Here is a 14,172-nt window from a genome sequence, read left to right on the forward strand (position 1 = left end):
GTAAGTTGTCCATGCCTCAGCCATGAACTGTTCAAGGACAGGTTAGATGGGCCACTGAGCAACCTGGTCTAGTGGAAAGTGTCCCTGCTCACAGCAGGGGGATTGGAACTGGGTCATCTATAAGGCCCCTTTCAACCCAAACCATTCTATGATTCTATCATCTGGCAACATCATTATGTCTTTTTCAATACAGCTACAGAAGAAAGAAAAAAAAAAAAAAAAAGAAGCCAAAAAAAAACCTCCACACCCCCCAAAAAAGCAATTTTAAAAGGAACTTACATGTGTTAATCCAGTTACTAAAAACTTGTCTTAGAACAGTAAACCAAAGGTTAAGTTCTAAAATCTGTAATTCTGTTTTCCTGAGATGGCTGCAACAGAAGTTTGACCATGTGTACTCAGAGACAGGATTTGACTTTATCTATGGAATTCTGAGTAATGGTATTATTTGTTAATTAAAGCAGTACTTAAAGAAAGCAAGTAATAATCACATTTCAGTCAAATAAAATTCAGTTTATCTTTATTCAAGATTAAGAAGGGTGGGGTAAGTTGGGGTGGAAACCAATAGAGCCATGCCATGAAAGCCATGCAGCTGAACAAAAAGGAAGTGCAACAATCAGGCTTACAAATGTTTCAGCAATTTCTTAGAGGTAATTGTAACCCTTATCAAACTGAGAACACAAATGACATTTCTCAAATGTATTAATTTTACATAACAGTCATATTGAAGAGGAGTGGTTCTTTCTTTACTGAAAGTGGCATTTCAGTAAAGGCCAAGATACACTTTTAAACACCACAGTGGGCAGAACTAAATGCCTACATTTTGATTTTTATCGACATCCCCTTTTCTAGTTGCATATACCCTTTCAATAAAAGCTAACATACCTATTCAGCCTTCTTGTTGAAAAAAATATGCATATTGCAATAAGAAATGAGGCACAGCAGAGAAGACATCTCATACAACCGGCAGTAATCCAGAAAATTTCATGATGGCACAAGTCTCTAAATACATTTCTTTTCACCCTGGGGTGATATATAGTTAAAGAAGACAACTGGTGTTTGTCAAGAAATGACAAAATTCTTTCATGACTGTATGGAAAAGCTTTATTCAAAAAACCAACTAAGTCAAAAGACACAAATTATGGACTAGAAAAGGGATCTATTGAAAATCATATTTTCATTACAAGTGGAAACCAAGGGACATAGAAGAGAAGTCCCACATTGACTTCTGGACATTTCAGACTCTGTCTTAAGGCTTTTAGATAGAAGAAGATCAAAATAATTTTATAGTCTGTAAGAAAAATGCCAGTCTGGGGGAATTTATATCTTTCCCAAAACATGAACTGCTTAACCACAAATACTCACATTTAAAGTAAATCCTTCCACATTAGGAGTTAAATTGCTTAAATATTACCAAAGTGCCAGCTAAGATTTGAGAATTTGAGTTTGTTGACAAAATAAATGTAAGAAATAACTAAAATAGAGGCTCTGTGGAGAGAAAATATTTAGAATCTGGTAAATGGAAAAGCTACACACAAATGGGAATGTACAAGAACAAACAAGATGTATTGTAAGTGAAATTTGCAGTAAATGCTGGGGATGCAGAGGAGACCACCTACTTATCAAGAACATTATAAGGCTTTTAAATGAACTATCATGCCTAAGACAGAAATGACAGATGAAAAACAAATAGACAGATAAAGAATGGTACTCCGTTCACCTAAAACCACGACTTATCTAAGGCAAAGTATGGAAGTTTGGCATGATATAACCTGAGTTAATACTCTTGGTATGTACTTGGTGTACAAAATGATTGGAGTAACACCATCATTGTAATAGTCTTTAATCCCCTTATAATATTTTTATTCCATTTGCAATTTATGGGGAAAATTGCAAGATTACCGGTATTTAGTAATCTGCTAAAAGGTTAAACACCAATGGCAAGACTTACAGTAAATTAAATATCTGCAACTATAGGTTACACGCTAGTTGTTTTAGATTTACAATAACGGAACAGTCTGGATACTTCAAGCATCATCAGCAATGTTAGAATTCTATCCTGTAGCTATAAATATTCCAAACTATTTTTTGGAAATAATATTTTGGCAGTAGGTGCTTTCTATATGTACAAGATATTTTGAAGACTTTGATATGGGAATTTATAGAAATCTTCATGTAACACTATTGTTTCATGTACTTTTTGTATCAACTGCAGTAAATGGCCATTCAACAATACCATGACTACTACATCTAAGAAATAAACAGAATTGCAGACATTCAAGCTAATAAAATGCTGCTGTCTGGATATGAAACGAAGTTTCATTGGGTAAGAAAAGTTAATAAAAGCAACTGTGACATATAATATTTATTATTTAATATAAATTTGACTTCACTAGTCACTTGCTAAGCACACAATATTGTGTAATTCAAGGCATTTATATTTGGTATGCAACAGTGCACTTATAACCCCATAAACTCCTTCTTGAGTTGCAAGACTATTTCTAACTTCTATTTAAAATAATAGGCTTTTATTCATGTGTTTAGTGCAGAGTTAATTGTCCCCAGTACGCATTTTTGTAAACTGTTAAATTTTCTGCAATAATTGACAGAGGTGCTGCAATATTTCCTTGAGTAGGTTGTAAAAAAGTTCACACTAAAAGCAACAGTGTACTGTTAATGTGACCTGGTCCATTCATTTCCAAAAGGCCCTAGTATAGTCAACTAAGCAGCCCCTCGTGACCTAAATTCAAATTCTCTAATCAGTAGCCTCCTTCTTATATTCTGAGTTACAACACTAGTGATTAAGTTAACATTTCCTTTGACAAAGAAATTTGTATTTCAACACAGCCTCAAGTCATATTAAAACCAAAACACGAAGTACTGATTTTCACAATTAAATCAAAATTACAAGGTTTGCTCCAAATAGTATCATAAGAATTATTCCAGAGTTCAATTTCAGTATCAAAGGTTAAGACAAACTCACTTTATACTGCTTATATAAAAAATGAAATCTGAAATACTTACATTAAAAAATCAAGCAAACCAAGACAAAACTTGGCAGACATTTTTTATCATTACATATTTTTTTAAGCTAACATCATCTGTTTTTCTGATATAGACTGTTGTGACCATAATAAATAATTGGATAAATCTTCCCTCCCTCCTGTTTTTGCTTTTGTTGATGATATTCAAACAGTTCTGCTTGTGAAAGAAGAATTAAAAGGAAGCTGTTCAGTGTTCTTCGTATCTTGGTGCTTCTCCATTCATTACAATTTTGGCTGATTCTCTCGTACTTCTTCTAGTTTAGACAGGATCCACTGTGTGAAGAAAAAAGTAAAAATTAAAATCTTTCTGTGGTACAAAACAGACAAAGCAGCTGAAAACTGGAATGGTTTTTGTCACCGCCTTTACTACCTGCTCTCTTCCTGAGTTTTAAGACAGTGTTAAAAATTATTCTGTAAGTATAAACCCCTGGCTTTCTAACAAAAGTGGAGCCATTTAAGCACCAATATTTGACATTTGATACCATGTCTAATTAAACTTGTTTCCAGCTCTGTACTTCAAGGAATAGGATTTGAAAAAAAAAAGAAGACAACATTTAATCCCCATCCTGGCTCTGCTTTCATCTACAACTCTAGACAAATCAGACAACAGAGAAGCAGGATCACAACAGAAGTCAGAAGACAATAACAGCAGTAATGTGATAGGTCATTTAGAAAAAAAGCCTTATTTAACTATATCTTGTTCCTTTTAAGGAATTTCATATTGGACTGTTTACATTACATAAAAGGGAAATTAGTTTCCCAAGAGTATTAAAGAAAAAAAAAAAAGGAGGGCTGGGTGAAAGTGCAGTGAGATGGAAATCTAGAGTAGGTCATGAAGTTATATCAAGGGTCTGCCATAAAAGATATGCATACTGCTTTGAAGAAAGATGAGTGGATTATTATAAATCAGAATGTGTTACTGTATCAGGTTCTATCCCCTCATATGAACATTTGTGTTGGCTTTGTGAGGTTCCTGTGCCTCTCTAGGAAAATACACACCCCAGTATTTTTGTGAAAGATGTACTCAAATTTTTCACCTTTCTTTTCCTTACTTAAGACTTGTGGTATATGTATCATGACATACTAATTTCACTTTTGGAATTGTTCCTGATTTAGCTGGGGCACAGATGGGATTCCTTTCCCAGAGAGACTAATGGATCTCAGCAGTGCCCACCCTTGTTCCACCACAGTCAAAATGGAAAAAAATAAAAACTCAGTACCTTCAAAGATTACAGGCAAGTCAAATTTAGCATAGGATTCTTATCTTTCAGAGGTAAGAGTTAACTGCTATCACTTATGTGTAGCTAGAAACTACCCTCACAAAGACAAATGCAACCTAAACTGGTAAGAAGATGCAGAAGCAACTAGTGAGAGAATGCAACTTCTGCAAGCTGTCTGTAACCACGATCCCAGGGAACTACACCCCACTAAAATATATACAAGACTCATTCATTTTTTGTGAAAATTACCAGCTATACTAGTTAAAAACAAGGCCGAACTTTGACCTTATAGTTCTGGTAGCAGATCTGAACTGTTCCTACCATCTGTTACAGTCAAAACTAGTGATGTCAAAATGAAGATGTTACAGAGAAAATGTATAAAAAAATAGCAGCAATATCATTTATCAATTAAACTACTGGAATTTTTATTAAGGATAGTCTTCATTCTTCAGAAAAACATGTATTTTGAAGAGCAGAGTAGTAACATCCCACCCCTGCCCACCACCTGGAACTAGAAGTAGTGTGCAAATACTTTTGTTCTATTAAAATGTACTATTTTAATTCACATTCTAGATTGTTTAGTTTTGGTTAGCATTCCTGTTTAATCAATCTTTTGTCAGACTACTGTAATTCAAAAGATTTATGTGGAGAAAAGTCTGGTGTTGGAATTGAGTTTTTTAGAATTCAATACTGAGTAAATTATTGCTTCTTCCACGTGTGTAACAGATATATGGAAATACTGAATTTTAAATGTACATAGTTTCAGGTTAAGATTATTTCTGTCAAAATTTTGACTTTTTAAGTCAAATTTACCACTATAATTTTAATCGTATTTTGACTTTACCTTAGCATCCTCTGGACTTCTAAAATTTATAATTTTTCCAAATTCTTTGGCATGGAAGACAGACTTAACTCGTTCCTAAAAAAAAAAACCAAAACCAAAACAGTAACTCAAAATTGAAGTTAGTTACTTCAGGTTTTAAGACTACAATGCTATTTACTATCAAGGCAGCTATAATGGTTCAAACAGCCACGTGTACCAAGAACAGTCATCTGAGTATGTTTGCATCACATGCACATACCCTGAGAGAGACCATTTTCTGCAGGAAAGCACAGTAGAGTGAACACTCCAGCAGTAACAGACTCCCCTTTTTACCATGGAGTCCCTGGATAAGGGTCTATAAACGTGTGTAGAATGGAAGGCAGATAATGGACATGTGGTAACAAAATCCATTACTCCCCAAGGTATTAATTTGCAATTCTCCTTCAAGTCATTACTTGAGTGGACATTCCACCAATACTGACTTGCAAGTAGTGGACTACTTTCAGGTAGTGAAAACAGCAACTTAGGCTTCAGAAAGAAAAACATAAGGAGTTATTTGCAAAATATAGTTTCCAACCATAGTTTTCAATAAAGAGCATACTGCAGACATGTAAATGGATTCTGAAATGACTGCTGTGTAGAGGTAAAGATGGATATGTTATTCAGCATTGTCTGAAATGGCAGAAACGCTAAGAATTATTTCATCCTGTAAAAGTTCACTTGCTGTCAGAAATCCAGTTTGGAGGATTCCAAACCAATATGGCTCTGCCTTTCATGCTCTCTGCAATAGAAACAAATAATCTGAGTGAAAAACTGAATGATGTTGTGCACCATCAAGACCGTCCTGACAACCAATATGTGTAATTACACACGTGAAGCTTACTAAAAACAGAAACAACACACTGGCAGACAAATTTACTGAATCAAGGTTCAATAAAGTACAGCTAATATACCAATAAGAATTAATTTTCTAATTTAAGAAACTGGTCTGTAAATAGTCATTGGTGGTCATCTTTCTCCTTATGTCCTCTGCCAGTTTACCAGGGTTTTTAAGGCATTTTAAGGATTTTTTAAAGAAAAATTGCAACTAAGAGCAAAATTCTTCAATTTGTATTAAATTTAAGGGGAAAAATATATGTCATTACAGTTATTTTTAAAGACAATAAAACGTTATTATGTGCCCCAGAGTGCATAATAAAAATGTTCTGTGATCTTCTGATTCTTTTATCATATTGGCATCTTCCAGACTATGAACAAACACTGAACTGGTGCATACAAACAAAAAATTCCTACAGCTCAAGGAATAATCTCATCTGCAAAGACTAAGTCTCCATGCTGTTTATAACTAGTCAGAGACTAGCTATTTGAGGAGTTCACTCATGCCAAGCTTCAACTCCTTTCTCTGAGTGTATCTCAAATACAAAGGAGATCAAGAATTCAGAGAAGAGTGAGCAGAAATTCAAAGATCAATTTCATAAATAGTAACACAAAAACAGTAACAACAAAACACAGTAAAAGCAATGTACCTTGGCTTCTATGCGCAATCTTCGACCATCAATGATGAATGGTTCTTTGGTGAATTCATCATAAGTGTACTGCCATTCACATGTCAGCTGTCCAAATGCCCCTTTTGTCACAAATAACACACCACTAGGCACCAGAAAATAAAAGTAGTTTTAAAAATTAATGTAAGAATACTTAGAAGTTACCATGTTACCCTTGCTCTAGTGAATTAATTTGTCATTGCAAAATAGGTTTAATCTTATGATCTGTAATTATACAGCACACTTTCCAAAAGAGTGAAATTTGAAACTCCCTCTAACATTTAAAATACTGTGTTTCATAGCACTACTTCAAGCTGTATTTGAGATCCTACTCCACTGCTAGACATTGACTGTTTTTGTATTATCCTTTCTTTCCTTCCATACACCATCTCAAGTGAATCCCACAGATCAGGTGATTTTAGTCTAACCCAGCTTGTAACAAATCCTTCTCAGCTAAAGAAATCTTAAAATCAATATTTCTTTCCCTTCTAAAATAGGAGAGAAATAATATTGAACACTCTCCTGCTGAAAATGACACTGTTGAAGATAATTATCAGCATATTAGGACACCTAGTCCATTATTTTGTCTACATATATGATGACACAGCAGGTACTGATCAGCAATCATCGTGGCATGCACATTTTGACAACTGTTCTAAGTACATATTATTTGGAGTTGAAACTATTTACCTTTTTGTTACCATTAACAGATCTGTACTGTTGACCATAGCATGTGCAATATATCTGAGTTTTGCAAATCTTCCATTTTCAATTTTCTAAAAGAGATAAAATTTTTATAGCTTTGAATATGCTAATAATGTACTAATTTTGTCTTTAAAAAGTACTTTTGCTCCAAAAATACAAATTGTAACAAAGCACATACTCTTAAAGAAAAGGCTACTTTTCATAAAGTCAGAATATAACTAATATCTGTAATATGTAATATTTGTAACTACTTGGTTGCTGTTAATACAACTATGTAAATAAAACTCAATCCTAACCAAAACTGACAAGGAACAATATCATTTTTAAAAAAAATTCAGGACTCAGTTTTCTACATATTTTTGGTACACAGTGAACTTCTGCCAACACATTTCTGAGACAACAAACAAAATAAAGATTCCTTTCCTACTTTATCTCATTGCCTCCAAAATACTGACTGATTAACTCTGAGAATAAATTGATACCTAACTGTATATAAGAACCCTTATGTCGACAGTGGGACTTATGATAATGCACTTGAGTAATATTTGGGATTCATGTATGCTATTTTGTTTCCCCATGAACTTAACCATTTCCTACAATTAATGTGTAGCAGAATACTTTTAATGTGCAATATATTTTAAATATTGATGACAGCAGATTAGTAACTTTTTGAAAACAGAAGCCCTGTACCTCTCACTTGGCAACCACTGGATTTCTAACTTTCTGAGCAGTGAATGATTAAACTAGTGGTCAATTTGCTGCATCTTGGTTGGGAATAGTAACATGATTGCTTGCATGCTTCCCAGCTGTTACAACTTGTAAGCAATACCAGATTAGAACAAATTAGTATGATTCAATAAAGTTTTAACTACAAACATATAGCTTCAGATACGTATGCCAGAAGTTTAAAAATATCTAGATCAGTTCTTAAAGCAGTTAAGAAAGCAAAGCAAATTAATGTGTGTTCCCCAATGCAGTAAAATTATGAAGACGTTTTATTATTGCAAAAAACTTCAAATTTGACTTCATGGATAATTCCACTTGCCCAAAGAGATGTTTTCAAAATTATATTTTCCCCAAAGATACTGATTCTTTTGTGACTAAAATGCATGAATATTTGAGTAGCAGGTTACCCTAAAGAGAGCTTTCCAAAAAGCTCTTAAAGTTCAAATTATTTCTCTTTCCACAACTCTGTTAGGCTACAAACCACAGCTGTCAGTCATGTGCCTACTTAAGTCACTGCTTGCATTCATTTTTGCAAGAGCTAGTGTCAGGAGCAGGAAGAATTCAGCAAGAAGAATGATAGAAGAAATGAGGAACTAAGGGCATGGATTTTTTTTTTTTTTTTAATTTTGGAAGCTTCTTATTCAAGCTTTATTGAGGCATTGCTCTGCCTCTGAAATGTGTCTCTCCCTACCTCTTGTATTAGAAGCTTGGACCTAAATAAATAAATAACTTAAAAAACCTCTCTAAAAGGTAGCCCCTACACCATTGCAGTACATAACACGCTGAATGGTTAGAAGACAAAGGAGGCTGTATGGACAGAATATGAACAGCATGGATAGGATACCTGATCTACACGTCAAGCTACTGGTCTAGGTCTGTGCTATGATGGACTCTCATTAGTGGCCTGGAAAGAAAGACAGGGAAATGGAAGAGAAGGCTGACAGGAAATTAAAGAAAAAATGTGTTGGAAAGAGCAAGGATGATTCAGAATAGGTATAAAATACACTTAACTGCAAGACACTGAGACAATGACACAAATTTCTCTTACTGACCAAACATAAATATCACACAGAATGACCAGTATCTCTGATCTATTCACAGTAAGTATAGGGTAAAAGCATTTAGCAATTTAGCCTTATTAGGACAGAGAGGATTTTCTAATGAAAGAAATTACTTTCTATCAGTTTTCTTCGCATAGCACTGAAGTAAGACTCTCAATCTAAATATTAATACCCCATAGGTGGGATTTAGGAAAGGGGTGTGACCTCTTTCTGTCTTCTCATTAGCTTGCTAGCTAATTTTCAACAAGTCATGGCTCCCTGCTGTAACTTACTCAGCTTGCAGATAACAAATTCAGAATTGTGAAAATTATTATGGAGATACAGTACTTAACTACTGCACAAGTGACAACCTTAAACAAAAGCTATTTAAGCATATACCAAATTCCACAGAGTGTTTCATTCTACCAAGATTCCCAAACACATGATTTGTGGAGCACAAAAACATTGTTGGCATGTGGAAAACACTGAGACAACTAATTCTCATTGTTAGCTGTGAGTCAAAAGTCAAACTCAAGTAATCTGTGTTTTGTAGACAACAGGAGTTAATTGGGAAATAAAATACACAGAAATACTGCACAAGCTATTTACAAAGGGAACACATGCCAATGCTAAGCAGTAACTACTTTTAAATTTTCTGCCTTTGGATTTTTCTACATTTTATTTACAATCTTGATCACTTTTAGTGATCAAGATCAATTATTTATTTTCATTATGAAATACATCATAGAGCTGACAATTCTTATAACAAGCTGACTACTACACTCTGCTACTGAAGTGCCTTATACAACTCAAATGTAAAATTATATATAATTGATCACTCAATACAGATGCATAAATAGTTCTTAGAACTTTTATAAGTAGCTATTGTTTAGAGAAAGACAGCAACTTGGACCACTGTTTGGTGATGCAAAACTATGAAAGTTAACATTGATCAATCATTCTTTGTCCAATGTTAGTTTCAACATTGTAAAAAAACACACAAAAATTTTTAAAAACACGTCTGCATTTCAAATTAAAATAATTTTAATAACCTGATTAAGTACATGCAAATCCATTTTAAAAAGACACTCCAGAAGCTGTAAAGTAGGAAATAACATAAGAAGAGATACCCTCCTTTGCAAATTCTTACCTGTAGTACAATTACTTAAATGTCACTGCAATAACCTAACAGTAAATATGATCAGTTGTGCATGTATATGCAAACATGCTCAATGTCTTAAAGGTGGCATCTCCGCACTTGGAGAGATTCCTAACCACACCATACCCTCTTAATGTAATGAGAAGCAAGCAGAGAGGCCTATGACAAAGTCAGAAATTATACAGATCAAAATTAAATACTGGAGGCAAAAATTAAAATATGATTCTTCTAGTTTCTTATAACTAGGTAACAGTTCTAAAAAATACTAGTAGTATGTGTGATACTTAAGTCAGAATGTTTGATATCCTTCTTGAACTCATCTCAGCTGAAACAGTATGTAAAAAAATACTGAAAAGGCTGTTACTACTTAAAAAGTGGTTATAAATCTGCTGTTCTCTCTTGATGTTCAAATTACATTTTATCTGGCCTGCCAGTGTATTTCCCCATGAACTGTTTACTGTCCAAATGTGTGAATTCTGAAGGTAATCCACTGTTGTTGCTAGAAACTCCAATCCTGAATGCATTTTTCAGCTCAAATTACATGGTTAATTTTTCAAAAGCTGCAGAATTGCTAATTTCAGCAGGCTAACCTGGTATGATTACCTATTCAGTCTTCCCCACAGAAATATTACATAGTTCTAAGTAGTTCCCAGCTGACTTGTTAGATGTAGCTTGAATGAGTGTGAAAAAGGGGGAGAAAGTGTTCAAGAAAAAAAGCATGTAAAACATTCATTTTTGCCATGCAAAATTCTCTCATTTATGAATAATAACCACTGATAATCTTTTATTACCTACTTCCTGATTTCAGTTTTCCCAATGTTCAATGCCATTATACAAAACCTAAAGCAATGTGCAATGTCCATGATGTTTTAGAGTCTGTATTCAAGACTCCATTTAGCCATGCTGCACAGTAACTCTGATATCAACATGGTTTTATTAAAATCAGTGGGAATTTTTGGTCATGATTAACATTTCAATCTAAGGCCACAGTATGCAAGACAATAAAAATTAGGACATCAGAATGCAAAACTCCTACTCTACAACAGAAAAACAGATTGCTTCTGCTGACTGGCAGAATTATTTTAATAAATTTTTGATCTGAATACACAGGATAATTTGTTTCAGCAGCTGAAATGAAGAAACCATACTGACCTACACTTTCATCATGACAACCACATCTAGACGTTCTGTTTCCTGCCAACACAACCAAAATACTTGATTCATACCATTTGAAGCATTATTACAGCATCAGCAGGGAAATTAAAGAATATTGTCTTTAAGCTTCAGTCACAGTCAAGTTAAAATGAAACTGAGTAATGCAAGCTTCCATGTTCCTCTGGAACAACTGGTGTTAGCTAGTTTCAGACAGCTTCCTATAAACATCTTCTATTTCGGTTTGGGCAACCGCTATGTAATAGTACCCAAATGTTACATATTTCATCCTGCTTCTTCCTTTAACCTACACAGATAAGGTTTCCCAAAGCACAACAGATCATGACATCTGTGACTAAGTAAAGGGACCAGAAAACTAGATGGCATGCATGAGTACCTGGTAAGTGTCTGGACAATGTCAAATAAAAATGAAGTTATTTTGAACTTCACAAAGAATATAATTTTATGAAGTGAAACCTATCCTGAAGTTTTAGGGTACTTCAGGATATGGATGTTTATGTTTTAATTTGAATCCAAGCTCAAGAACAGTGAGGGAAAGACAGAAAGAATTAGCATGACATACTTTTCTGACTCCTCGGATGTTCTTCCCGGCAGACCAAAGTGTGAATACTAAAGAATAAGGGCCTGCTAGAATCACTTCAATATCCTACCTGATATGAAGCTCATAACCAAAAAGAATCACTAAACCAAAATCTGAACACCTCCAATACAACAGGATATGGTATTGAAGCACAGCTTTGAAGGACTGTCTTCTCTGAAGCAACATAATTATGCAGCAACCTTTAACAACACAGTATAAGTGTCCTCACAAACTCACAGATTATAAAAGCAAATTAAAAATAATAATAAAAAAAAACTGCGTATGTTTTGAGGTTAGGCAGATATTGACACAGCAAACCACTGACTGCACAGCACAACTGGTAATGACTTGGCTTCAAAAGCACAAAACCAGTCTTTCAGCTTCATTCCCTGGCAAGGCCAAGATCTCACATGTCTATTGCTTCTGGAAATGACTAATAACAATTTATGTATAAACAGTCTTTTAAATGATCTCTGAAACTGTCTAGTATCCCCTGGCACTGACCTATGTCTACAGAGCATCTTGAGAAAACCAGACCACCAGAGAAGCCTGAACAATATAGATGTACTGGCTAACATCAAAGGTAAAGAGCACAGGCAGTTATTCACCTCAGCAAGGAGGAAGTTGTACAAGTCACTAGAAGAGTAAAACTGAACTCTTGGGAAAAGCTGCATTGTCAATTTTTCAAAAATTTTAGCAAAAATTTAGCATATCTGAGAGATAAGGAGGGTACTTAGATCTCCAATTTTCAGGGAGAGTACTGGACTTCAAATTCAATTCAGCATTTAAAAAGGGATGGGATGGGGGGATTATATGAAGCCAGAAGTTAAACTGTTAAAATATTTGAAATTGAAGAAAAAAAATTTGAAAATATGGTCTCTTTTTTTTGCTATGTTACTTTAAATCCCTAAAGAAAATAATCTCTAAATGTTTTGGAGTTTTTGTTTTAGTTTGGGGTTTTTTTTCCCATCCTGAAAGAACATCAGTTTCTGCTATTAGTTTTCACAGCTTTTTGTCCCATGACCTAAAGAAAAATTAAGTACTAATATCCCAAATAGTGAAATTTTTTGTTATCCCAAATCCCCATATCCACAGGTCCAATTTACTCCTTTTTCCATATATATTCAGAGAAGCCTAGACTCAAGAGAGAAACAAGTAAAATACTTGTACAAAACTACTATCTTTTCCATTAACACAAAAACTCCAAAAATAGAAAAACAGAATTATACTCCACCAAAGAGGACAAAATATTCTACAGCATAAAATCATTATCTGCCAGCTCCAGCTAGCAAAATTTGTTAGTTTTGTTAGGCTTTTTTTTTTCTTAGTTTGCATTCTATAACTTTTTAATCTAGCAAGTAAAGAATGAATTCTTTCACAAATTACACTGTGGTGTAACTTGAATTAGTAATATCTGACCCAGTAATATTATCATTCATGCTTAATTTTACCTCCATGTTCTGCATAAATTTGTAGGATTTCAAGTAAAAAAAAATTAAAAACCAGGTCAATTTTTATAAAGATTTAGGAAGAATTAGGACGAACTATGTTTTTCTCATAAAATTCCCATAAAAATGCATTTTTTCTAGAAAAGACTAGAAAAAGAAAAACTATTTTCTAGGATAAAAAAAGAAATTGCAGTAAAACAGCACAAAGGAAAAAGATAATGTTAAGTAACATTACTCTGAATTTTCAAAACCCAGTGAAGTTAACTAAATGTCACAGTCACTTTTCCATTATATGTAACAATTTCCCCAACTTTTTGGTATCATGTATCTTTTTCCTAAACTGAAGAGCAAGATGATTTCCTACGCTCTTCAAAGAAATATGGGAGATCAATTTCTACCTGAAACATTCAAAACCCTTCCCCCAGTGTTTCAGGCAGTAACACACTGCAATACAGCCTTTCATCTGATTCTGAAAAGCATCTCTTTGAGGTGACAGCATTACAAACCTAATAGCAACACATGACCTGTAGCAATCAAAAGCATCAGCAATTTCAGCTACAACCATCTCCCAAATTTAGTTTGTCCCCCTTTGTCACTATGACACTAAAGACAAAGCCCAAGAGATCACCCTATGCAGCAGTTTTTGAATGCACAGGGCCAGAGTAAGCAGCCTTGACAATTTTAATGGTTTTTCCCCCAAAATTTTGATAAAT

General features: G+C 34.1%; 1 protein-coding gene across 3 annotated transcripts in view; it reads right to left on the bottom strand.

Annotated features, from left to right (window-relative positions):
• Positions 1-489: 489 nt before the first annotated feature.
• Positions 490-14,172, bottom strand: part of VPS13A (vacuolar protein sorting 13 homolog A) — a 111,488-nt gene continuing 97,805 nt past the window's right edge. For 2 of the 3 annotated variants that reach the window (XM_088054416.1, XM_005522646.3), the window contains 4 exons: positions 7,319-7,404; positions 6,611-6,734; positions 5,106-5,180; positions 490-3,314 (listed from right to left, as the gene is read on the bottom strand). In XM_088054416.1, the coding sequence (XP_087910542.1) occupies positions 3,264-3,314; positions 5,106-5,180; positions 6,611-6,734; positions 7,319-7,404 (336 nt within the window). In that variant the 3' untranslated portion in view covers positions 490-3,263. Of the gene's footprint in view, positions 3,315-5,105; positions 5,181-6,610; positions 6,735-7,318; positions 7,405-14,172 lie in introns of those variants that run through there. The other variant, XR_001331455.2, reaches the window with a different exon arrangement.

This window comes from Pseudopodoces humilis, chromosome 4 (genome assembly GCF_049639895.1).
Source record: "Pseudopodoces humilis isolate 2021_Gansu_Grassland_sample_001 chromosome 4, ASM4963989v1, whole genome shotgun sequence".
In the NCBI taxonomy this organism is placed as follows: domain Eukaryota; kingdom Metazoa; phylum Chordata; class Aves; order Passeriformes; family Paridae; genus Pseudopodoces; species Pseudopodoces humilis.